The 26,789-nt window shown below is 36.0% G+C and overlaps 1 protein-coding gene across 15 annotated transcripts in view; it reads right to left on the reverse strand.

Moving 5' to 3' along the window:
- Cngl (Cyclic nucleotide-gated ion channel-like) overlaps positions 1-26,789 on the reverse strand; it is a 139,601-nt gene that overhangs the window by 28,912 nt on the left and 83,900 nt on the right. For 8 of the 15 annotated variants that reach the window (XM_073978952.1, XM_073978948.1, XM_073978945.1 and 5 more), the window contains exons 4-14: positions 20,909-20,953; positions 19,298-19,433; positions 9,362-9,565; positions 9,191-9,298; positions 8,822-8,962; positions 8,606-8,758; positions 8,394-8,524; positions 2,927-3,080; positions 2,462-2,862; positions 2,071-2,397; positions 1,319-1,535 (exon numbers count right to left, since the gene is read on the reverse strand). In XM_073978952.1, coding sequence (XP_073835053.1) covers positions 1,319-1,535; positions 2,071-2,397; positions 2,462-2,862; positions 2,927-3,080; positions 8,394-8,524; positions 8,606-8,758; positions 8,822-8,962; positions 9,191-9,298; positions 9,362-9,565; positions 19,298-19,433; positions 20,909-20,953 — 2,017 coding nt within the window. Of the gene's footprint in view, positions 1-1,318; positions 1,536-2,070; positions 2,398-2,461; positions 2,863-2,926; positions 3,081-3,468; positions 3,553-8,393; positions 8,525-8,605; positions 8,759-8,821; positions 8,963-9,190; positions 9,299-9,361; positions 9,566-19,297; positions 19,434-19,662; positions 19,788-20,908; positions 20,954-26,789 lie in introns of those variants that run through there. The other 7 variants (XM_073978947.1, XM_073978944.1, XM_073978942.1 and 4 more) reach the window with 2 other exon arrangements.

Below are 26,789 nucleotides of genomic sequence, written 5' to 3' on the forward strand. Positions count from 1 at the left end.
TTCGCCCGGAGTCGGAGTCGAGTAATTTTTTTCGACTCAGACTCCGACTCCGACTCCACCAAAATTGCTCGACTCCGACTCCGACTCCGAAACCCTGCAAATATGTTTTGATTTGTTTTTATTTTGTAGCTTGCGTGCATACAAACTTACTAAACACTGCCGTAAGCTGCCAATATTTTGAATACATTCACAGATTATCTGCGCTCTTCTTGGTCACTCATGATCTAGACTTTGATATTAACGAAATAGACCTCGATAACTGTCAGTTTTGTTGGTCGGTTAACAGTATAATTTTTTTTTAATAATGATAGAAAAATGTGAATAATAGCACGTAATTCAAGAAGAGTGCTTCAAACGAGCAGAAAAACGAGAAAACATAACCCCGAAAAAACACGCCATTGGACGCTTCACATTTCTTCGGTCCACTACCATAGGACGGACAGGTAGAGAGAGTCGCTCTTTTTGCTATGGAGCTTAAACCCCTGTGGAGTAAAATATTGAACTTCCCGTATATAACGGACCAAGCCATTAAGACAACAACACTTCCGAAAGACTACGAACTGTTTAACATGACCATGGTAAAATGCGAGTTAATGTGCAAAGAGAGTGATAACCTCTACAAACTGAGAACAAAGGCCGCATTGGTTATTCCAGCGGCAAACCTGCAGCAGCCAATGCAACCCGCCCATCCAAGCGAAGGAGGGCAATGGAATCGACTCTTACCAGCTCATCGATACCTGATGGTTCCAAAAGTAGCGCGGACTCATCTGTACAGACATTTACATAAATCTTAACGTCCTATAACGTCGATCTATGTCATCTTTTAGATTCCACAACTTTTAGAGAACACGACGGCAAACTTAAAAACGTTTCTTGTTGTTTCATTACATTACCTAAAAAGTCTACAAGTTATGGGAAAATTAAAAGTATTTTTATTAATAGTTTGAACCATTACCAACGCTGTATAGAATGTTTCCAAAATGTATTCATGAATTCGGGGTAAATTGACGAAGTTAGCATTAATAATTTTAGAGAATTGGATTGTTTGAAAAATAAAGTGATTAGGGTGATTGCATTTTTCTAGGTGCATATTTCAATTAGTGTCGGTACTTAACGTATCAACAAATAACAAACGTGTTTCATTTCTGTCATCAATCAATGTGAAAAATGATGACGTTGTCATATACATACAAGTAATGAAAATAATGATTACCAGCAACTGAATGGGGTTGCAAACAAAAAAGGTAAATAAATAAGAAAAAGAAAAAAAAAAAAGAAATACAAATTTTACAAACACACAAGCGGGACGCATAAATACCTGTTTCTCTTTGAGTAAACGCAGTCTTTGCAACAGGGGGAGCCCCGCCCCAATGGGACTGGGAGTTTTGTCGTGTAATTCGGCCTTTACCTCTGCTGATTCTTCTTTTTCGTCCGAACGCACTCGCGACATTCGTTTTAGCATTGTTTTCCCATTTTTTGGGGATGTGTTGTGTAACGGCTGCATTTCCAGTGATTCATCACTCCTTCGCGACGTTCTTATAGGTTTCCAAAATATAGTACAAATTAAACAATGTGTATTTTTTTTTTGGATTAAGACAAGTTATACTTAATTGTAATTTAAATGTTAATGAATTTACATGCCATTCTAATCTAAAATAATAATTCCCACAAGCATTCCCGAGTAGCCAAGGGGTGGCTATATATCAATGAGTATAGCCCAATTTTATTGTTTGGTTATTGATATTGAACCTTCTTTTTATCACTCAGTGCGAACAGTATATCGAACACAATACAACGTGACTTGTAGATAACTTTTACATGACTGAAATATTTAATAAACCCACTCTAAGCTAATATTTCATTATTAGTTTGCCTGGAAGTCGAACCCAGGCATTCAGTGTGCAAGGTTGGCAAGTTAACGAGCATTGCACTTAGCTGGTATCCACATTCAAATCACAATAATGCAGTTTAACAATCAAATGAATAATCAAATCAGTTGGACCATTGCATGACCTTGTAATGAACTAATGTTGCATTTTTAAGATACAATACATATTACATATAAATTACCTGGTTTTCTTAAGTACACTTCGGAATCCTTTAACATCATGTCTCAATTTATCGACAATCTTCTTTGAGGCACTATTTTCACTACTATCACTGTGATTAACATGGTGGCTATGGTGATGGTGATGACTCTGATGATTTGCTGCATCCTTGTCCGCCTTAGCTTTGGCGTGTTTCTTGTTCACACATCTGACTTCCATCAGACGTTTTCTTCCCAGAGTCTGAAGTATTTCTTGGGCCTCTGGATAGTCTTTCATTGCCGCCAAAACATCTTCGCGGGATAAGGAAAAAAGCTCTGAGTAGCCAACGGAACGAACATCAGCAGTGCGTCTGAAATTGTTTAAATCAAAGCCTTTCTTTAACTATGCGGCAATAATATTTTTTGTTGTCATACTTGTTCAAACCATCTAAATTTAATATTCCAATTTCACCGAAAAAATCGCCCGCCTTCATTGTTGTCAATACTTTCCCGGTTTCACTCAAAACCTCCAAGATACCATCGGCAATTATGAACATTTCTCTGGCTACTTCTCCTTTTCGACATATTGAGTCACCTGGGGTGAAAATATACGCTTTCATTTTTAGCACTAAATCGTGCAGGAACTCCGGTTGGCATTCTTGAAAAATTGTAACTTTTTTTAAAACGCTCAGATTTACGTGCAGGGCTAGTTCGGTCTTTAATTTATCTGGCAAAAGTCCCAAAGCAGTGTTTATATCACCACCACCTTGGATACGACCTCTCGACCAACTGTAATCGTACCAGCGAAGAACTCTACGTTTCATACCACCGGGTACCTGAAACAAAATGCAAATTCTCGTTATTTATAGTGAAAATTTGGGATGGTGATCGTTGCCGTACCTTATGGTGTCTCATGTACGTTTTTGCGCCATCAAGTAGCCGTTCAAATTCCAATCGATTCGCATTTCGATTGGTTATCACATTGCCGACCTGACCAACAATGGTCGCAAATATGAAAACTCCAATTAAATAGCTGACTATGGTGAAAACGTATCTGCAATTCAGAAGGATTTTCATGATTTCTTTTTTTATCAAAGGCACTATAAAATCGAGTTCATCAAAGTTTTCGAAAACAAGGATGACTTCACAAATGAAGGATTTGAGAATGAAATGCTCATTGGAATGAATATCACTGCTGAAGGCTGTCCAATATTTTCGAAAACTTTGATTCTGTTACAATCGTTATTATTAAGAACAAATCAGAAGAATTATAAATCCACGTGACAAAATTACAACTTCAATATACATCGATATCGATGGTGCATTTGAGTTGCCTTTTTCTTTAGCTTATTCGCATATTTTCTACCGGCGGACAGCCCTCATTTTGTTTTGATATTTATTCCAGAGAGATTCCATAGTTATACGTAAAGTTATTTTCATACCCATAACTTGAACCGAACTGAAGTAATCTGGATTTGATTCCACGTCTGGGGATCGATCTTGGGCCGTCCACCGAAAAATTTGGTCTTTTTATGTTTACATGTTGTGTTTAAAAATATTTAATATAAAATTAAAAAAGAGAAATAGTGGTAAGTAAATAATTGTTACTAAACAAACATTTCCGAACATTGAAATGATCTCATAACCCCCATATGAAACAATAACGACCGCAACCGTGTCTTTTAGAATGCTTACTAAGGTGGTTTTATCTCATATGGAAAATTCGATGTTGAATATTTTTGGAATTTTTTAGATTTTAGGATTGCCAAATATGTTTTGCACTCTCAAGTCAAACAGTGCCAGGCCAACAAGTTCAAAACCAAGAAACCACGTATGATTTATCATTTTGTTAATTCCTTTTTCTGATATTCAATGCTTTCGTAATTCAATAGATTCACAATGAGGTCTAGAGGTCTTGTTTAGGTGCTAAACACACTTTGGGGGGTCACAGTAGACTCGAACGATGAAAACACAAAGATCTTCTACGTCCTCTTCATACTGAGAAATCAGACTAAACTGATCACGGAAGAGTTGCATTTTCAGACAGTATAAAAAAGTTTGCCATCCATCAGGCATGGTGTACCGGACCTGGAGACCCGAAGCCCACATCTTTTCCGTTTAGACGGCCAAGATATATAAATAGGGATATATAAATAGGGACATTGGCTTTATTATATTGAATTCAAGACAACATAAAATGTTACAAACAGAATAGTTATTAATTTGATGTATAATTCGGGCAAATAGCCATTCCAGAGATATGGGTCGCAAATGTCTCAAAATACTTAAAGAATCGAGATTTTCAAAATTTCGAGGCTCCAGTAAGACGTGTTAATATTTTCCAATTGTCTTCAAACTTTAGCAATCTTAAAATCCAACCAAATGAAACATCGACATCGATTTTTTTCCTTTGGGATAAAACCACTCTAATATCCATATATTTGGAAAAAAAACTATTTAGGTCGATCATACGACATCTTCTTAACAAAGTCATGTTTAAAAATACAGAAAAAATATATTTGGCGCGAACGAAAAACTGGATAAAACCGTAAAATAGACCCTAAGCTATGTCTGGAAAATAAGAGCTCATAGAGAAAAAACTGCTTCCGGATTTGAAAATAACTTGCCAATTTGAGTCTGAAACTGAAAAAAATTGGATGAAAAAAAAATTATTTTGTTGACCAGTGTGATCCAAGGAAATTTTATACACTGTTTTTGGGATTGATAAATTTACCAAAAACTTAAGATTGTTTAAACGGGTGGTATCGTTATATGGGTTCTGGCCTATATTAGAAAAATGTTAATAGGATTTATTTGGTCAGATCGTCCAGAAACTTCTTTACACCTGTATGAATAGATTTAAGAACAAACCTATAATTTTGACGAAATACGTGGATGATTTATTCTTTATTCTTGAACAAAAATGCAATATTGGAGACATAAGAGACACTAAATAATTTTTTCATAACTTGACACATACATATGTAACGAGAAAAGATGGTAAATTATTTAAAGATTGATACCAAAAACTAACTGCCTCTGTACGGATAACAAACTTTTACTCAAAGCACCCCAAGCAAATAATTACTAATACTGGACGTAACTTCATAAACCGAATTTTAAAGATTAGTGATATAGAATTCCACGAAGAAACAAGATATCTTAGCAATGTATTGTTTTTCAAAACCAATGACTGAAAATCCTTTAGCAAGCTATTATACGAGTGCGAGATCTGAAAATCATATAAGTCTATAACATATATCCCAGGAACATTGGAAAGATTCCAACATTCCGACCTACATGACAAAAATACATATAACATAGCACAACGCTGTAACAACACTACCTGTCTAACGTCTTTTAAGTAAAACAAAAGACAAAATTACAAACCTCGAAGACATAATCTTATTTATAAGGTTGAATGTAGTGGAAATGAATGCAAAATATGAGTATGCGTGTCCGATGCTATTTTATTATAGCGACAATATCAAATAGCATCAGCATCGCTAGCAATATTTTTGTGAAATTTGTTGCTACTGTTGCCGTTGTTCATTGTTGCTTAACATATTTCGAAGCAATTTTAGCAGGCAAAACTGCAAATATTCGGTGCTTTTGCTAATATGGCGTTAACATTTTAAACCCTGACTAAAATAAAATATAAAAATATAAACTAAAATAAAAATATAAAAAATATTTGGAATGAATCAAGACTTCATACAATTTTCGTTAATAAATATAAATAATATTGTATTTAAATGTAAACAAAACAAGTAAGAAAGGGCAGACCGAACTTGTTATACCCTCCACCACGAGTTGTATTGAAGTAAAATGGCACAATTTGTTTCCTTTCGTTTATGAAGAATACTAAATACCAAATTTTAGCAAGTTCCGTAAAACAATGTGGCTAACCTTCAAAATACCGAAATTCGGGAGGTACCGTTCTATGGGGGCTATATCGAAACGTGGACCTATACCGACGAATTGCAGCCAGAAAGGCTTTTACCCCCAATAAAGACTAAATACCAAATTTTAGCCATTTCGGTGTGATAATGAGGCTAAAACCTTCGTTTTATTTATTGAAGGCGTGGACCTACACGCACTAACACGGATATTTAAAAACAAGTAAGAACGGCGTTAAGTTCGGCCGGGCCACGAGTTGTGTTGAAGTAAAATGGAACAATTAGTTTCCTTTCCTTTATGAAGAAGACTAACCCCCTGTTTTTGTAACTAATTTTTGTTCGTTCGTCTATTTTCGTAATAATTTAAGCATCCATAGCTCTGCCCTCAGATGACATACAGACCTAATTTTTCGTAGACGCGTTCCATATTTAGTAGAGAATTCCTCATTTAAAAATCAGCGTTGTACATTTGCGCTAAGGCGAGTAAATCGATCTACAAAATTTGACAATTCGTGTAAGAAGAATAAATTTTTTTTCAAAAACTGGGGGTTAATACCAAATTTCAGCAAGGTCGGTAAAACAATGTGTCTAACTTTCAAAATACCGAAATTTGGGAGGTTCTATTGGGGCAATATGAACCTATACCGAGAAATTTCTGGGGGAAAGTTTTATACCTCCAACGAAGACTAACTACCAAATTTGGCCATTTCGCTGGATTATTGTTGTCACAACCTTCAAAATACCGAAAATCGGGAGCTACCGCTCTATGGGGGCTATATGAAAGCGTGGACCTATACCGACAAATTTCGAAAATCGGGAGGTACCGTTCCATGTTGGCTATATCAAAACATGGACTGATATAGCCTATTTGCAATACCAAACATCCTGGGAGTAATAGAAACTTCCATACCAAATTACAAAGCTCTATCTTAAAAATTGCGATCTGTGTCCTGATTTCAACAGACGGACAGACGGACTTGGTTATATCTAATTAGAATTTTACCCTGATCAAGAATATATATATATATATATACTTTATAGGGTCTCCGATGAATATTTCAATGTGTTACAAACATAGCTATATCGATGTAGAATTGCACGCTGATCAAGAATATACAGATGCTCACACTGAAAGTGAACCACCTTCTTCACTAAAAATGTTTTGCATTTATAGTATACTAAAGATGGTATTTTAAATGTTTTTTTATTTCTAGGCTTGATCCGTTAGAACGACACTTTCATCCCAATATATTACCCACATATATCATTGTTATATATACGAAAACTAACAAAGGACACATTTCAGAGGTCACAGTTAAAGTGAACCACTTTAATAAAAACTCAAATTTGTTACAATTGAGCATTCGACATGACCACTTTTGGTTAGAAAATTTGATTATTATTAATTTTAAGTCGACTTCAAGAGACAAGTTGCATATTATTAGAGTGGACAGGATGACAATGTTTATTGTTTATTGAAAGAAGAATACACTATTGGCCTAATTTTTGGAACTTATTTGAAGTTAGGTGAATGAAAACTTTACATAATATTTTAGCTACCCGAGCATTCCTGATAGGTAAGGTCCACTATATACGAGGGATTGAGTGGTAATTTTTTGCAAAACGTTGCGATCCATATCATGGTGGCAGAAAAATCTGCCATTTACACAAGGACAGATATTTTCTTGTTAAATGTAATAATTATAATATTTAGACGTTCTTCTAGACGCGAAGAAATTTGTACTTAGTTTCCGCCTATAAATCAATTTTTGGCATACATTGATTGCGTGCTTAGTGCATCAAATAAAATAAAATGGGAGCTATAGCGTTTCTACAAAGCTCTTATGTTCTAGCAAGTTATTTATTAAGATCCAAGGCAACTTTTGTAGTTGCTTGTTTGCTTAAATTTTGATCGGTTTGATAAATAAAAATTCCTATCGGTTTAGAAGATATGAGCATGACAAAATGGTCCCTTTTGACATCTAGGCATCAACCCGCAAAATTGCAAGTGACAAGGAAAACCGCCAGGACGTGTGTCTTCTTATTTTTGGTCGTCTGTCACGCTGCATTGTCAGAATATGGTTAATTTATTTTCATGTAGCACAGTGATTTTGTTTAAAGTATTTGATATTGATTTGTATTTATTTGATTGATATTAATTTGCAATGATATAAGAGCTGTATTCTTCGAAACTATTGAATATATTGAAAACCCCGTTAATTTGTATTTTTTTAAACTAACCGCCTTTAACTGGAATCCCGATAAATAGTAATTTTCGATAATTCGTAAAATTTGTCTTGTCCCTTGAATTACCGGCACTCTACTGTATGTATTAATAAATAATTCTGTGTGCAGGGCGAGCATGTAATTTCTTCATATTGTAATTTATATAATTATTTTTAAATTAAGTGTACAAAGTGTAAATGTAAATACATTATATATTTTACTGAAACATCTGTGGAACTTACTCAGCATTTGTTTCCGGTGTTGGCAAATCACCAATTGTAGTTAAGGTAAGTGTTGACCAATATAAACTTCCCAAATATTTCCGAGTTAATGTTGCATAATCTCCCGGACGATATGGATATACCCAATCACCCTAAAACAAAAATATGAACGACAGTTATTTGGAAATATAAATAAAATAAATAAATATAAAAAATTAATTTAGCGATCTTACTTGAAAACCTTCTGCTTCCGATAATAAATAATAAAAACAACCGAACCAGTGGGCCAGTATTAAGAGAATATGAATTAGGTTAACAACGCGCCATAAATTTGGCCAAACAGTTCTACTTTCAACAATATAATAAAAACGAACAGATCTATAAACCTGTAAAAATACACATAAAAAGTTATTTCCGCTTTCAATGAGACATTCATAAATGTGACATGCCTTAAAGAAACGGGTAAAACGTAACAATGGCTGAGAACCCATTCGCAGTTGCAACAAGTCAAATGGTACCAATGAGATCATATCCAATACAAAGTTTCTCGAATGAATATAATGGCTGGCCAACTTCTTATCATCATAAACCTGAAAGCAAACAAACGAATTTTTATTCTCAAACGATGAATTGCTATAAATCAGGCTATTGTACGTTTAGATTTACGAAATCAACACGATTTCAAATTTCATAGCGTATACGTGAAATAGAATTTATGACGAGGATTTATTTCACGTATACATACATACGCATTTGAAATCGACTAGATTTCGTAAATCTAAACGTACATACATACATATGTACATATTAAGACTTACCATGAGACCTTGTTCCAAATAACCGGTTCGCAGTTGGACAACAATGTCAAGAACGAATACCACATCTGTTACGGTATCACAAATAAACCAAAATGTTGGAACCGCTTGCTGCCAAATTAGAGAAAATGTTATAAGTGAGATACAAAGACATGGCTATCCTGTTAGCAATACCTGTAATTCGGGAAAACTCTGTCGAACAATAAGAGTCCATAAATTGTACAGAACACAAATTGTCAACACCATTAGCCAATAAAAATGGAAATTTTCATCGGGATTGACAACAGAACGTCGTTTCTGAAGGTAACGTCTTCGCCTTTTAACGGTTTTATCAACGTCTCCGGAGGCACTTTCTGACCCTGTGTCTTCGACGGTTTCCTATTAAAAATAAAATTTTCAAAGAAATAATATTTTTTTTTTAATTTTAAAGTATTTTTCCGAGCACACTCTTTGCTTCCCCCATAAACACAACAAGTGAGCAAACGCTATAGTCCGGACGGGGCCGACTATGTGATGCCCTATAGCAGTACCTCTGTGCATAATTATCAGACACCCAGATACCCCTTTTATACCAAATGACTTAGGTCTATTACATAAAAAATCTACCATTTCTACGCTATTCGATTCCTTCAAAGTTCTATAGAAATCTCGAAAACTATGACTAAAATGTTTTAAAGTCTAGTTGTTTGATGGTTTTCTTTGATTTCATCAAATGTATTACACTGCTCAACAAAATTTAAAAAGTTGAATGTTTCAGACGAAGTTGCAGTTGTTTCTAGATGAAATCGGCGAGTTATTTTCAAATCCGGCCCCGGTTTTTCTCCATCAGCTCTTGTTTTTGAGATATAGCTCAAAATCGGTTTTTACGAATTTAACCCAGACTTTCGTTATTTTCGGATACAAACAAATATTTTTGTGGGTTTTTCGACATTAATATATTAAGGAGATGTTGTACGCTCGATAAAAATTGTTTTTGAAATAGTTATGGTGAGTATATATCAAAAAAAATATATGGGAAATATACGACGGACCTTGTACAAATTGCTTATTTTGAGTACTTTAAGCTGTAATTACGTCATCGGGGGAAGTCATAGGATCTTCATATGGCAATGCGGATATGCTTAGGGTGTCTACTTTATAGTCCAGTATTCAAATATATAATATAAAGTTCATAGCGCCCATGATTCGGCCATAACCTAAAAATCATCATGAAGACTGCCATTGAAAAGCAAATGGCTTCTGTGGTAATGATATTACTGGTAAATTATTTCCCTTTAGCAGTCTTCATGGCGATTTTTAGGTTTTGGCCGAATCATGGGGGCTACGAACTTTATATTATACATTTGAATACTGGATTATATAGAAGACACCCTAAGCATATCCGGAGTACCATATGAAGATCCTATGACTTCCCCCGATGACGTAATTACAGCTTAAAGCACTCAAAATATGAAATTTTTACAAGGTCCGTCGTATATTTTCTATATTTTTTTGATATATACTCACCATAACTATATCAAAAACGATTTGTGTCGAGCGTACAACATCTCCTTAATATATTAATGTCGATAAACCCACAAAAATATTTGTTTGTATCCGAAAATAACGAAAGCCTGGGTTAAACTCGTAAAAACAGATTTTGAGCTATATCTCAAAAACAAGAGCTGATGGAGAAAAACCGGGACCGGATTTGAAAATAACTGGCCGATATCATCTAGAAACATCTGCAACTTTGGTTGAAACAAAAGTCCTGTTGACCAGTGTTATAGACCCCGCCATGATCAACGTCTAACCTTCAAAAATTGCTAATAAAAAGGCGATTACAGATCGTTTGTAAGACATCGAAATATAACCAAGTTCGTTCGATATAACCAAGTCCGTCCAACCGTCTGTTCAAGTTACAGCTCTCAATTTTTAAGATAGAGCTTTATAATTTGCTGTAGAAGTTTATATTACTCTTATATACTCCTAGGATTAGGGTTTTGGGGTTTCCCGGTTTTTATCATTCCCGGGAAACGGGAATCATAAAATCGCCATTCCCGGCAATCCGGGATTTCCTGGGAAATTTTAAAATGCAAGAGTGGATCAATATTTCCGTGATTTTTTATCTTTCCATAGTAACTTATATGAAATACAATATTTTCAGAGGGTTGCGGGCTCAAAAATGGATTACACGTTTTCGCTCTATCGATTAAAAACGAAAAAATGTGGAAAAATGTTCCATGTTGCCGGATTTTGCCTACACTGACCATTTCTATTATTCAAAGCTAAGGAAATCGCTCGATGGAAAGTGATTTGGCTCAAACTATGAATTTAGGAGGTATGGATTTGCTCCGAAAAATGTGTACCGTTTTAACTAGGGCCGGACACAAAACATGTTGCCAAACATTTAAAAGAGAGGGTATAGGGGTGATTTTACGTACTACCCAATGTAGTCGGTACCGGCAGGATTTTTTGAGATTTTGGGCCTTTACCTCAGGAAGAGTGGACTTGCCATCCCAAAAAAAGTTGCGCCGTCGTAACAGGGCCTTCAAGTAGAACTTTTTGGAAAGAATTTCAAAACGATTCGAGATGAGCTGTTAAACTGCACTTTTCCTAAATTTTGGAGGTACCCGAAGTGCTGGACCGATATAATCCATATTCCAACCTGATACATGACTAGATGAAATAATACGATGTGCAAAGTTTGGACCAATCAGAAACTTCCTGCGGGAGTTATCATGCCAATTTTCCATTTTAGTTGTTACCGTCAAGGTTTCTTATAGCTTTTAAGACATTATCTCAGGAAGTATGAACTTGCCCCCGGCAAAATTTGTACCGTCGTAAAGGGGACCGTAAAGACAAACTGCTGAAAAAATTCAAATCGATCCGAGAGGGGCTCTTAAACTTCACTTTTTCCGAATTGTGTGTGGAACTCGTTCAATGCCTGGAACTAATATTACCATATGCAAAATAATTACCGATTCGGTTATCTTCCGATATGGTCCATCTTCGAACTTAAACTAAGTTTGAACAAAATCTCCAATGCCAAATTTTTTACCTTATCGGTGGCTTCGTTCGAGAGTTATCGTGTGCACCAGCCAGCCGGACCCTCTTCAGCCCAATGTCTGAGGGTATAAAAATGGGATTTCAAAATCGAAAATATTCTTTCGCATTTAAATTAGACAGAATAAAAATCCGTCGTTATAGTCCATGTTTTTGGTGCGGCAATTATAATTTTCCCTGAAAACACGTTTGCATATCAAAGTTATTTCCAAATCTTTTGTAATTTTTTGATTCTGTAAAATCTAATCGAATTCTGATTCTATGGTATAAAAGTGACGGGCATAGTTTATTCATTCATTCAATATTAGTTGTAATAAATGTAAAAAGGTATTTCCCGATTTCCCGGAAAATATGATTTTTTCCCGGGAAAATCCCGTAACCAAAAAACCGAGAATTCTCGGGAATATATAGCCCCCATAGAACGGTACCACCTATTTCCGGTATTTTGAAAGTTGTGGCCTCAATATTCCACCGAAATGGCTGCATTTTGTTATTTGGTCTTCAGTTGGGGTATTAAACGTTCCATATGAGATTTGTCAGAATAGGTCCACGCCTTCATATAGCCCCCATAGAACGGTACAACCCCATTTTCGGTATTTTGAAGGTTTTAGCCTCATTATCGCACCGAAATGGCTGAAAGTTGGTACTTAGTCTTCATTACTTACTTACTTACTTACTTAGCTGGCCCATTACAGAACATTTGTTCTATAGGCCGAACTAAGAAGAGATCTCCATTCCTCTCTATTTGTTGCTTTGCACTCTGGAATACCGCGCCTTTTCATCTCAACATCCACTTGTTTGCGCCATCTATTCCTTGGCCTGCCAATTCTGCGTGCACCGCCATGTGGCATGTATTCATACGCCTTTTTAGCGGGTTCATCATCGCTCATTCTTATGATATGGCCTAGCCAACGCAATCGCTGCATCTCGATACGTTTAACAATATTGATGTCGTTGTATAGCAGATACAGCTCGTGGTTCATGCGACGTCGATATTCACCGTCAACGCAGATTGGTCCGTAGATCTTTCGAAGAATTTTTCTCTCAAACACACCAAGCACTGCCATGTCTGCTTGCGCAAGTACCCAGGCTTCGGAGCCATACATCAGCACGGGTAGTATCAGTGTTTTGTAGAGCGTTATTTTTGTTTGACGAGACGTGGCTTTGTTTTTAAACTGCTTACTTAATCCAAAGTAGCATCTGTTGGCCAATACAATTCTTCTTTTTATTTCACAACTGATGTCGTTTGTTGTGTTGACGGAGGTGCCGAGGTAGACGAAGTCTTTTACTACCTCAATATTATAGGAACCAACTTCCACAGTCGGTCCGAGCTCAATGGACGCATTGCGCGTCGACACCATCAACTTGGTCTTCTCACCGTTTACCGCCAGACCCACTTTAGCAGATTCTCCTTCGACCTTTATAAAGGTATCAGTTACTTCTTTTACTGATCGACCCATGATGTCTATATCATCAGCATAAGCAAGTAACATGTGACTATTGGTGTAGATTGTGCCACTTCTTTTGACGTTTGCCTCTCGTATAACCTTTTCTAGCAGGATGTTGAAGAGGTCACACGAAAGGCTGTCTCCTTGTCTGAAACCTCTTTTGGTACCAAACTCTTCGGAGAGGTTCTTTCCTATTTTAACTGAGGACCTCGTGTCAGTTAAAGTCATTTTACAAAGCCGGATGAGCTTTGCGGGAATACCAAATTCAGACATGGCTTGGAATACCTTTGAGCGCAGCGGACTGTCGAAGGCTGCTTTATAATCGACAAAAAGGTGGTAGGTGTCGATCTGCATCTCTTGGGTCTTCTCCAGGATTTGCCGCAGGGTAAATATCTGGTCAATGGTGGACTTGCCAGGTCTAAAGCCGCATTGGTATGGTCCAATAATCTCGTTGACCATTGGCTTTAGTCGTTCGCACAATATCCCTGACACGATCTTGTAGGCAATAGGGAGTAGACTTATGCCCCTATAGTTAGAGCATACAGTCTTATCTCCCTTCTTGTGGACGGGGCACAGGATACTCAGGTTCCAATCGTCGGGTACTCGTTCTTCCTGCCAGATGGTGCTAACTAGCTGATGAATACACCTTATCAGCGTGTCGCCTCCGGTTTTGAACAGCTCGGCTGGTAAGCCATCGGCCCCTGCTGCCTTATTATTCTTCAGCCGATTTATTGCTGTCTTTACCTCATCTTGGCTGGGCGGTATACATTCAATACCATCTTCTGGGATTGGGACTGTGGTATCCTCGTCGTCTTCGCTGCTATTGGATACCAACAGATTTGAAAAATGTTCTTTCCATATCCTGAGTACACTATCAGTATCAGTTACCAAATTACCTTGCTGGTCTCTACAGGAGGATGTGCCTGTACCAAGGCCATCAGTTTGATGCTTGACTCTTTGGTAGAATTTTCGGACTTCATTCTGGCTCCTGTACATCTCGATTTTTTCACACTCCCGCTTTTCCATCTCTCTCTTTTTCCTGCGGAAAAGACGTTTCTCCTCTCTCCTTTTCTCCCTGTATCTCTCTCGTGCGCTACGCGTTGCTACGGATTGTAAAGTAGCCTTATATGCCGCATTTTTCTCTTCGGTGGCAGCACGACACTCCTCATCATACCATGGATTCCTTGGTGGAGGTCTCTGGTATCCAAGTATGGATTTTGCGGCTGTTTGCATGGAGTGGGCAATGCTTTGCCATTGCGCTGATATGTTATCGGGATGAGGAGGGCTTTGATTAAGCAATTGGGCTAGTTGAGTGGAATATGCTGTGGCTATCTGTTGTGATTGCAGCTTACCGATGTCTAACTTTCGTGTTGTGTCTGTTCGTACTTTGTTTGCTACGTTTAAGCGGGTGCGTACCTTTGCTGCAACAAGGTAGTGGTCCGAATCAATGTTTGCGCCTCGGAACGATCGTACATCCAACACGCTCGATGAATGTCTTCCATCTATCACAACATGATCAATTTGGTTTCTTGTTTTCTGATCTGGAGACAGCCAGGTGCCCTTATGAATATCGAGATGATTAAATCTGGTACTGCTAACTACCATGTTTTTTGCAGCTGCAAAGTCTATCAGTCTCATACCATTGTCAGATGTTTCACTGTGGAGACTGAATTTCCCGACTGTTGGGCCAAAGATATTCTCCTTTCCAATTTTGGCATTAAAATCGCCTAGAATGATTTTAATGTCATGGGCAGGGCAACGGTCATATGTTTCTTCTAAGCGCTCGTAAAATATATCTTTGGTCTGTTCGTCCTTTTCTTCAGTGGGAGCATGAGCGCAAATAAAGCTGATGTTGAAGAATTTAGCTTTTATTCGAATTGCAGCAAGTCTTTCATTCACTGGAGTGAAGCTGGATACAAGATGTTTTAGTCTCCGACTAACTACGAATCCACAACCAAACTCATGCTTTACGTCATGGCAGCTATAATACAGTGCGTCACCTTTAGGTGTTGTTGTGACGCCTTTCCCAATCCATCGTATTTCCTGTATGGCAGTAATATCGGTCTTGTACTTTTCAAGTACGTCTGCCAATGCGAAGACTGCACCTTCTCTATAAAGAGTGCGAACATTCCAGGTGCAGATTCGCAGATCATGGTCCTTAAAACGTTTGCGGGGTTCGTCAACTTTAGAGGGGTTTGTTTTTCTTTTCTTTCGTTTTTTCATAGTAGGCTGTTTTTCTAGGGGAGGGTTACTAACCCGACGCCCAAACCCAAGTTTTTAACGTTCTTATGGGTGAACGCGCGGCACATGTTAGCTCACTACCTTTAACGGGTGTTAAAGGCAGTTCCCCAGGTGACACCACGGGGAGGTCAGTGTCCACTTGGGATGAAAGAGGGACCAAGATAAATCCTGGGCTTTGCCATGTTAAGACCGGTCAGGACCGTTGCTTGGTATCTTCCATCCCCTACGTCACCCACTTAGTCTTCATTGGGGGTATAAAACTTTCTCACAGAAATTTATCGGTATAGGTCCACGCCTTCATATAGCCCTATAGGTATTTTGAAGGTTGTGGCCACAGCCACCCACCGAAATGGCTGAAATTTGGTATTTAGTCTTTGAAGGTTAGCCACATTGTTTTACGGAACTTGCTGAAATTTTGTATTTAGTCTTTGAAGTTTAGCCACATTGTTTTACCGAACTTGCTGAAATTTGGTATTTAGTCTTCTTCATAACCGACAGGCAACTAATTGTTCCATTTTACTTCAATACAACTCGCGGTTGAGGGTATAACTTGTTCGACATGATCGAAGTTAACGCCGTTCTTACTTGTTTAAGAATTTGAATTGTAACCTAAATTTTTATTAAGCATTTGGTATATTTGTATCAGTTTTGCAACAACAACTACTGTATGGAGTTTACTGCAATCATAAAATTATCGCTTAGTCTTAATTTACACTGTGTACACTGTTTGTTTTTGTACCCTCTCTCTCTTTTAGTTTGGCTATTCTGTTAAGCTTCTATATTGTGACGTCATTCATTGTAACCCCTCCTACTCCCTCGTATTTATTACCTATGCCCCATTAGTTGTTTACATGCATCCATCTGTATCTATGTTTGTATACACATGTGGATCTCGTTTGAACATTGAAGAACCTCCCAGATGAAGGATGCTAGAACAGTCCATGCATACTAGAGTTGGGTAATCTAGTTCCTAGTTCCTTGTACTAGTTCCAAAACGTATGAGTAACATCACGAAATGTAACGAGTGTTGTTAAGTATACGCAGTTTGTTCAAAGAAAAAATGTGGGCCATTGGAACTGCGAAGTGAACGAGATAGTTCCATATAGTTCCTTTGGCACAACTCTAATGCATACACAAGCTAGTGTAAATAAGGGAGCATAGCGGGTGGGCTATCGAGTCGTAATTCAACCCGCGACTTAAATCCATCAGTGTAACCTACGAAGTAAAGAAAAACCTGAATAGAGTAAAGCTTTGTGCTTACTAGAAATAAGCTTTGTACAAATCGTATCGGACAGTTTTGTTGAAATGCACCCAACCAAAGCTGAGATGGATATTCGTCATTACAATTCAAAGCAAAACAAAAATGGGATGTACTACCCACTTTTGCGATATCACCGTTGTTTGACCACCTACACCAACCTATTTTACATCATTTTAAAGGTGATCTTTACCCAATGAACTGTATCGCCCGATTTCGGCATTTTCAGGTTTTAGCCGCATTATTCTACAGAAATGGATGCAATTTAGTATTTTGTGTTCTTTGGGGCTACAAAACGTTCCCCCAAAAAGTTGTCCGTTTGTGATTTTTTAATGTTCTTAGCAGTTTTCATCCAGATTGACTATATTTAGTTACATATCTAGAATACAGGTATTATGATGGGTTTTTGCTTCACCTTCGAATAATATCAGCTGAAAATTTTCGTTTAGGATTGTTAAAGGATCGAAATCTTCCTTGAAAAGTTTCCGAATAAAATAGGAATTTTATCTCGTTGTGACAAAATATATGAGCCCAGCTTTCTTAAGTTTCTATAAATGTCCTCTTTAAGCAGTCAAACAATCAAAATGTACGTGTAGCGACAAACATGGATGGTCACACTGTCAAGCAAGCGATATTTGAGCTAAGCTGTTATACAAAACTGACAATGAATACCCAGCATTACTTTGCTGCATTACTGTAAACTCGATAACCATAGACATGACAAAATTATCAGTGAAAAATCGCATTAAACAATAACTGTTAAAGTGAGAATTAATATTCAGTATAAATTTGCATGGTTTCATAATGTTCGTTCTTAGCCTTAAATTCATTTGTTCAATTTGTATACTCGTTAGAAAACAGCCTACTCCTCATCATCAAGGAGTTTTCTAAAGAGTGTTGTTTTTGCGCCTACGCGACCTTTCGGCATTATTATCGGCGCTTGGTTTTCGATCGCCACTCGTAACACTGGTAATCTGTTCGCCTTGTTAATTTTCCCTTTATTTACTTATATCATAGACTAATGAAATTATAGACGCCGGAATGTTCTCATCCGAACTTGTGAACATTTTCGTCATTCATAATTTTTTCACAACTTTCGACGTGGATAATCACATCAAATTAAATATTTGTATGTCGTTAAAGGACCATCCTTTAGCGCTATGAAAACTGATTTAATGAATTCAACCGAGGCCGATAATCGCTAAAAATCGAAGGTCGCGAGAGTCGTTCAAAAACGGTCATTGTGCCAGAAAAAATTAAGCCGTGCTTGAACGGATAATGCAAGATCGCCATGTTATATACCGTGAGATAAAGGCATCATTGGGCATTTTTTCCACCAACTAACATTTAAAATTGCATGAAAATGGCAAAAATTTTCTCGTTGGATCCCGTGTTGATCGGTACAACAAACATTTAAAATTGCATGAAAATGGCAAAAATTTTCTCGTTGGATCCCGTGTTGATCGAAAAAATACGATCGCAGTTCTTCAAAAGACGTTTATAACATGGATCCATGTGACGAATCATGGAACTAGGCATATGAGCCCGAAAAATACCAGCAATCGCTAGAAGATGCTGTAAAAGCGTTCAAAAACCATGTTTTGGAGGTGTTTCAATCAAGTCACTGTAAACAACACAACACACGATCGTATGTCAAACTGTCCCGAGTATAGTTAGCATAAAAACAACACGGCGTGTTGCATAGGCTAGAAAGTTTTCTAGTTCCCCTCGTGTACTTAAATTTTACCTAAGATTTTAGTCATGATGCCCACCATCTGCACAGCAGCACAAAGCTGCAATCAGCGTATTAACTTGAAACTTGCACTGGAAATATTTTTGGCCACTTTCTCCACCCAAATTGATCCACTGTGCATTCGTTTGAAAAACAATTTTTTTACAAAAACAGGCTGTAATTTAACAAACCCACCGGGAAAATCGATTATCCGTAATGTCTCCGGTCCCGACCATTACGGATAATTGATGTTCGACTTTAATTCTTAATTTTTGAATGCAAGTAATTACCCAAAATAAATAAAGACAATTATCGCTATGTTGTTGCGTGAGAAATAATATCAAAAACATTAGATTTGTTTAGTGGTGTGTTTGTGTGTAGCTTACCTGAGCTTCGGGTATTTGTCGTGTAGAGAATCGTTTTAGAAATGAGTCTTCCCTCTTCAGCGGTGGTTTCTTCTGCATAGCAGATGATATTTGAACTGTTGTTCGAAGTTTCATCCATCGTTGATTCGATCTTGTCCTGTTGTTATAAGAGTACTATATTAATCACCAACTTGTTAATTACGAAAAAGACTAAGAAATTTTCCGAAGGCCAATAATAAACACACATTTAAAGCACATATGGTTAATTTATTGTCTTTTTTAAACGAAATTACAATTACAAAGAACAAAAAACACAAAAACAAAATAGGAACAGTAAACTGGGGTAATAGTTGACTACTTACGTTACAATAACATGGACTACTTACAAAATTGTAGGATGACACAGATACGGAACGAACGAGCGAGCGAGTTAATCAACATATAGATGAAGTGAAGATTGGTGGAGACTATGATGCACATACATATCTACACATAGAGTAGCACCCTGTACGGGTACACGATTATGGATGTGGAGTATGAAAACGAAACAGAAATGTAAAGGCAAATCGAAACGTAAACGAAACGGAAACGTGGAAACATTTACTACCCATACAACAAAGATTGTATGTTTGTTTGTCTGTCTGTGTCATCTCACACATTTCACATGCAATTCCACTTCACATCGATTTCTAAAAAAAGAATAGCAACATTGAGTTTCAAAAATCAAACCAAACAAAAAAATATAAAACAGAAACTAAGAGGTTTTTTTGTAAATTACAGCTAAAGAAAAAAGACTAAAAGTTAGTTAACACAGGGTTAGTAATTTTAGTTCCATAGACATTTTAGTAATTTTGGAAAAAAAAACTTAAGACAAAATTCATTCCAAGCTATTCGCTTTAATTACTTAAATGTTTCCGCCTTTTATTTAATAATTATTTTAAATTCTAAAATTCCTACATACGTTTTGATAGGGAATTTTCAACGTCTCTAAGACAGGACATGACTATGGTCCGTGTACTCTCTCCATTACAAAGCTCTCACATCTAACAATTCAATTTAACTTAACGTATTTACAAGAACGCAACTTCAGCGTATTATCTATCACTCATGGTTGAATTCAACGAGGCTACCTCAAAAATTCCAACAAACTTTATGAATATTACGTATGAGAGGCATAATATTGTATGATGGCAAAAACAAACAGAACGGAAACTGAAGCAAGCATCAATTTGTCAACAACGACAGGGCTAGACACGGCTGTCGTTTTTTTTTTGTACCGCTAATAAAATAAGAAACGCTAAAATTGCAAAAAGTAATATCTATAAAGGTACAAATTGTTTGTATATGTTTCTTTTAATTGACAATTCGCATCAAATTTTCAAGTCTAAATATGTATTTAAATTTGTTTATGTATATTATGTAGGTGAATAGGTATGCGCAAAACATTTTTGTTTGTTTTCAAAATTAATTGGTTATTACGAATGTGTGCTTTAATTTATTACATTTTGTTGTTTTTGTTTGTATTAATTTAAAATTGTTTTTGTTTGTTTAACAAAGCGTACATGCCGATTAGCCAACCCATTAGTTAAGCTGTTCTTTTAGTAGGTTCTTTATTTTGTTTTGTGGACTTACCAATCGGATTCTGGATCCGAAGTTCCATCTCCGATACGTGATTTCCTAGATGAATTCAAAATGTCATTCAGAAAGTTACTTAAGTGACAGTAAGAAAATGATTGCAAAAGCTAAGAAAAAATAAAGGAATTGTACAGCTTCTGAATTTAATTTTCTTTCCGTTCCTCCGGTACCTAGCACCTTAAACGTCGTAGTTTCTTTTTTGGCGGAAAAACAAACATTCTTTTGGCGGAAAAACATTCCTATATTAAACTTTCTCTTCTACGTTACAAGTACAAACAATAATATTTATGTATATTATAAATACACAAAAAATACATACATTTATGTATATGTAGTAAAATAAAATTAAGTAATTTATTCAGAAATATCAACTTAATGGCCAATCGAAAGAGAGATAGAGAGTCATTTATGTTAGACAAGCTTTCTTTCGACTGAATGAATGATATACAGAACTTTAAATATCAAATCGGCAATGACAACAAAGGCGAGGAAACCAAAATAATTATCCTTTTCACCGTACCCAGATACATATTGTTTTTAAATACATATCACACCTGTTCAACTAAAGGGTGTTAACTCAAATTGTTGAAATATTTCACTTTTCACTTTATTAAAAACGATACAAAACGCTCAACTCCGCCCACTGTAAAAATCTCCCATTATTTTGTAATCTATTTCGTCAAAAATACCGTTATGTTACTCTTCATGTCTTCGGAGTAACTATTTATGTATCGATAGTTTCATGTCTCTGTTGAATAGGACAAGTAAAAAAGTATCAGTAATCTTTGTCGACAGGAATATACCATCAGCTTGTGGAAATTGAAACATTTTTTTGTTTTCAAAAAAAGCTTACGACACAAATGTGTATTGGGATTAAAGTTCAAAGGTGTTGCGGAGGAGGTACTCAAAGTAATGGACCGACATTGTCAATTATGGAAGTGGATCTTAATTTGGGAATCATATCTTTTCGATAGACATCGCGCCCACTAGTCATTTCAGTCGGTCATTGTATAACTTTTGGACCAGTATCTCAAGAAGCATGGACTTGTCCACGGAAAACATAAAACGCTGTAAACAGGACCCCAACGAACAGCAGCGGTATACATTTCCAAAGGATCTTCGAACAGATCCTAATCGACAGATCCGTTCGAGAGTTATCTTGCGCTCCAACCACTACGCACGGTGTCATTTTCTTAGAAAGTATGGACTTGCCCTTGATGAAACTTGTACCGTCGTATGCGGGCAGTGAATACAAGTAGCTATAAAAAAAAATCGATTCGAGAGCAGGTCCTAAACTGAACTTTTCCGAAGTTTTGTGTGGGATGTACATGAAAGAGTGGTCCGATTGATGCAATATTGGAACCTCATTTAAGTCTGGTAGAAATTTCACGATGTGCAAAGTATGGACCAAATCGCTTACTCCCTTCAAGAGTTATCTTGGGCACAAATTTTCCGAACATTTTCGAACTTTTGTGGTGGAGGTTCCGGAAGGAGTGGACCGATTTAATCCATCTTCGAACTTAAACTAAGTTTGGAGAAAATATTATGAAACCAAATTTTGGACCGAATGGTTTGATCCGTTCGAGAGTTATCATGCGCTCCAGCCAGACAGGCGGAAGGACATGGCTAAATCAACTCCAAATTGTCTAAGACGGATTTCTAACAAACATATTTGGGGTCTATATGCCCTCGTTAGCATAAATGCTGAAGGTATAAACATTTGAGTTAGTATCTGGGTCTACACAACGTCGGCCCATAAGCTCACCTGATTACTATGATTGTCAAAAACATTATTTTGATTTAAAATACAAAGAAATTCAAATCACAATAATGAAACGGTTATTATGTTTGTTGTCAAGATTAGTCTAAGTGCCGACATTGTGTAGGCCTTGGTTACTACCCTTTTGTTCAACAGGTGCGACATGTATTTCCACCTACATGCGTTATGCATTTGTATTCAATCCATATGTGAATTGCTCATCGAGAAACTATTGAAGTAAAAAGCGCTTAAAATTAACTAATTTTATAACAAACAACTTTTTGTTCACTTTAAACTTTATAACAATATTACCGAGTTATTGTGTTCCCAATATGAGATTTGCACTGACATACTAAACATTTATAGTTATTTCCAAAATTTCGAAGTGAAGAAAATATCTATGACAGTTTCTTCCGTTCTAGAGTCTGAAGGTTCGAATTTGTGAGTTTCAATTGTATTTTAATTGAAAAATTACCTACTCGCATCCTTCTCGCTTTTTCTGTCAATAAATATTTTAATCGTTGTGCATATCAACAGCCGTATCGTTACCAATAATAGGTAACATCGTTGCCACAAATACGCCAATCAAGCATTTGCCTTTTTTTATTAAGAAAACACCAACCAGCCTTAACGAAGTATGCACACCATGTACACAAATATAGGTAACGATGAGTTCATTGTAAACATTTTCGATTTTTTTTGTATTGAATTTCGTCATGTGTGAATGTGAATATCCAATCAATATTTAAATTGCGTTTTAATTACAAAACTGCCTCCTACTACTGTTTATGTGATATCGGGGTTTATCGGGTAAATATAACACCTAAAACGAAAAGCGGTTCCATTGTGAAATCCAAAGAAGCGGAAGCTTTAATATTTCTTATCAGGAGACAACAAATAAAAGAGGCGGCGAATTAACTTTCTAAATAAATTTATCTTACTGACGCATGTTGGAATAATAGAATATTGAGAAGGTTGAAGGTTGATATGTACAAGCATTCGAATTTAATATTTACCTATATATATATTTTTTTTGCTTTTTAACATTAGCATGTTAGTTTCTTTGTACATTTAAATCTTTTTGATGTCGTTAGTTGTCATTAAGAAATTTAACATTTTGCAAATTTATAATAGACTTTGAAAGCAAAGAAAACAGCAAAGTATTTATTTTATAAAAACCTAATTTTTTTCTGATTTGTTTCTTGGGTCCTTTGTTGTTGTCTTTTCCGATTTGATGATATATGTACATATATAAATTCGTAATAGTTGAAGTAATATAATTTTTTATAAAATAATCAAATTGACTTGAAAAATCTTCAGAGCCTCTGTTCGGTATATTGTCATTGATCTAAACTATGTTAAAAATATTTCGGGGAAAGCTGGTATTTCTCTTATTATTTGTAATTATCGGGTATAAGAAGTTGACTTTTTAAAAAATTCACAATATTCATATAGGTATACAGTGAGAATCAAAATAAACTTTACACTTCTCAAACTTTACATAAACTTTACACAAAATATGCAAAATATGCAAAAAATATGCAAAATATGCAAAAAATATGCAGAATATGCAAAATATGCAAGAAGATTTTGGCCGAAAATCGTCATAAAAGTCGTAAAATTGTTATTTAAAGATGGTAAAACCATCAAAAAATACATAACAGTGTTCTAAACTAAGACTGTTGACCGTATAACGTCGATTTTTTCAGCAGATTATTATGTTATTGAGACCATTTACGACAGTGAGGTGTAGGGTATAAAAATATGGTATCGTAATACCATTTTTTTATTATTAAACTATGTAAAAATATAAAATTTGATAAAATATCAAACGTTTTATGTAAAATTCAATATTTTATTTTTTGTAGCATCTTAATTTAATTTGTAGCATTGGGCTGGTTTTAACTCAAAGGACCAAATCGATCTCGAATTTTTTAGCCGGGGAGCCGCCTAAACCTTATAGTATTGTTAGATTTTAAGATTGCCAAAGTTTGAGCACAATTCGAATATGTTAAAACGTGTGGTACTGGGGCCTCGAAGTTATGAAAATCTATTTTTTTTTTTTTTTTTGCTTTTTGGCGACTTCGACGGTCCATATATGTGGAACGGTTAAAGCTACTTGCATTACGCATTTAATTAAAAGCTATTATGTTCTTAACATTTCTTGCTGAACAACAAAGTGCGTAAGTCTTACTGAATTCGAGATAATAAACCCAATGTCCCGAAAAAGGCCTAAGGGCAAAAATGAAGTCTATTAAAAAAAAACAACTTTTTTCTTCCTATATTATCAAATTTTTGGGAATGAGAACGAATATATTTTACTTTATTTGAAAATTTTGCCTATTAGGGCGAAGATCTATTTTAATATTAATTTTAATTCATTTCTCGTTGGACTCGAGCTTAATGACCGATGATGTTTGCAAGTGAAAAAGGAAAGCCGAAGATGCGAACCCCCACAACCACCATTATGTGACATGTTACGTCTTTTGTAGAGACTCATCAGACATATCGGCCGTGGAATGGCATCGCCATCCATCAAACATTCCATCAATGTAATTTTATTTTTACAAAGATGGACATTTGTACATTCATTGTATGGCTTCAATGACAAACGCTTTCATTTTGTTCATACATATTTTAATTTACTTATGCCCGTAATTTCAACGCCTGGGTAAACGGGTAGGTAGCTTCCTATTAGTTATCTTTACCTACGCGTTTAGTAATTTCTCCATGTTATTTACCGAGGCGTGTAAATTTTGAAATCATGTGGTAATATTGGTGATTTTTATTCATGATTTCGCAAAATCATTGCCATATAGAAGTGTTTTACAACTTTTAACACATTGGCAACGATTAACCAGGTAAAATCCTTGGTGTAAGTAACACGGGCGTTTTTGACTCGGTAACGTTACCTATGCGTTGAAATTATAAACCGTTGCTTACACGGGAGATATCTGTGAACTCATAGATAGCTAAGTCTTGAAATTACGGGCATTAAGGGACTGACATAATGTGGTTTTGGAGCCATCTGGGTACAGATGACAACTTGGTGATGAACTCGACTCCTTGCTATGTCGCTCAAAATTTTCAAGTTATTTACCATCCTTTACCCCTCCTGGTAATTGATGTTCTGTGGTCAAGTTGCATTATCTTTTTCAAGAAATTCGGAGTTAAAGTTTAATCTCTTGAACAACAATTAAGTCTCACTTGTAATTATGCCTGGTAAACCTTTTTCTAGGAATTTCGGCAGTTGATTTTTGTAAGTTTGGATCGATTATTTCTGGAGAAATTCTTTGCTTTGTTAAGATTTTTGTCGTCTTTTGGATCTTTACGGTGTTTTGCACTATCAGATCAAACAATGCCAGACCAATAAGTTCAGGACTAAGGTGCCACATATGATTTATCATTTTGTTATTTCCTTTATCTGATATTTGTTGCCTTTCGTATTAGGTAAATCTTGAATGCGGATTAGGTCTTGTTTTGGACCTAAAAACATTTCTGAATATCGTTTTCACTATTTTTTTTGTACTAAACTCAATCTATTGTCTCTATTTCTTTTTAACCTATTGATAATGTTTACCCAATATATCCTATATAATATGCTGTTTATATTAGAGCTTTTTGCAGGGTTAACCTTCTTTATAAGGATTTGTTTGAAATATAAGCAATGGAATTGACATTTAAAACCCAGTCGGTTTGTTAAATCCGGTTATATATAAACGGGGTATTATATCGATATAAACATTATCTTGTTCATTATACGTTTTGTAAAATCAATAACCCAAACTCTCACTTATAACACTCAGTTGTTGTCGTGTGTGATACCAAATAAATAAATAAAATAGAAAAACATTCTGGGGGCGTCCAGTCTCGAACGATTTGAACACAAGGTGCTTCTACGGCCTCTTGTTCTTGGGAAGTGGGCTGGGCAGTAGTTCTAAAACACTCTCGCCTACTTCGAACTTGGATTTGTCAAACACAGACTATTCTTATAGAAATCGCTTGAACATGTTTGGTTGATGTCCGGATGTGCTTCCAAACTTGCAGTCAAAAATCCCTCTCAACAATTTTCTAACAAGTTTGTACGGTGGTACGGAAGCTCTCGACCTAATATCTGCT

Source organism: Musca autumnalis, unplaced genomic scaffold (genome assembly GCF_047663935.1).
Source record: "Musca autumnalis isolate F117 unplaced genomic scaffold, ASM4766393v1 scaffold_3, whole genome shotgun sequence".
NCBI classification, from domain to species: domain Eukaryota; kingdom Metazoa; phylum Arthropoda; class Insecta; order Diptera; family Muscidae; genus Musca; species Musca autumnalis.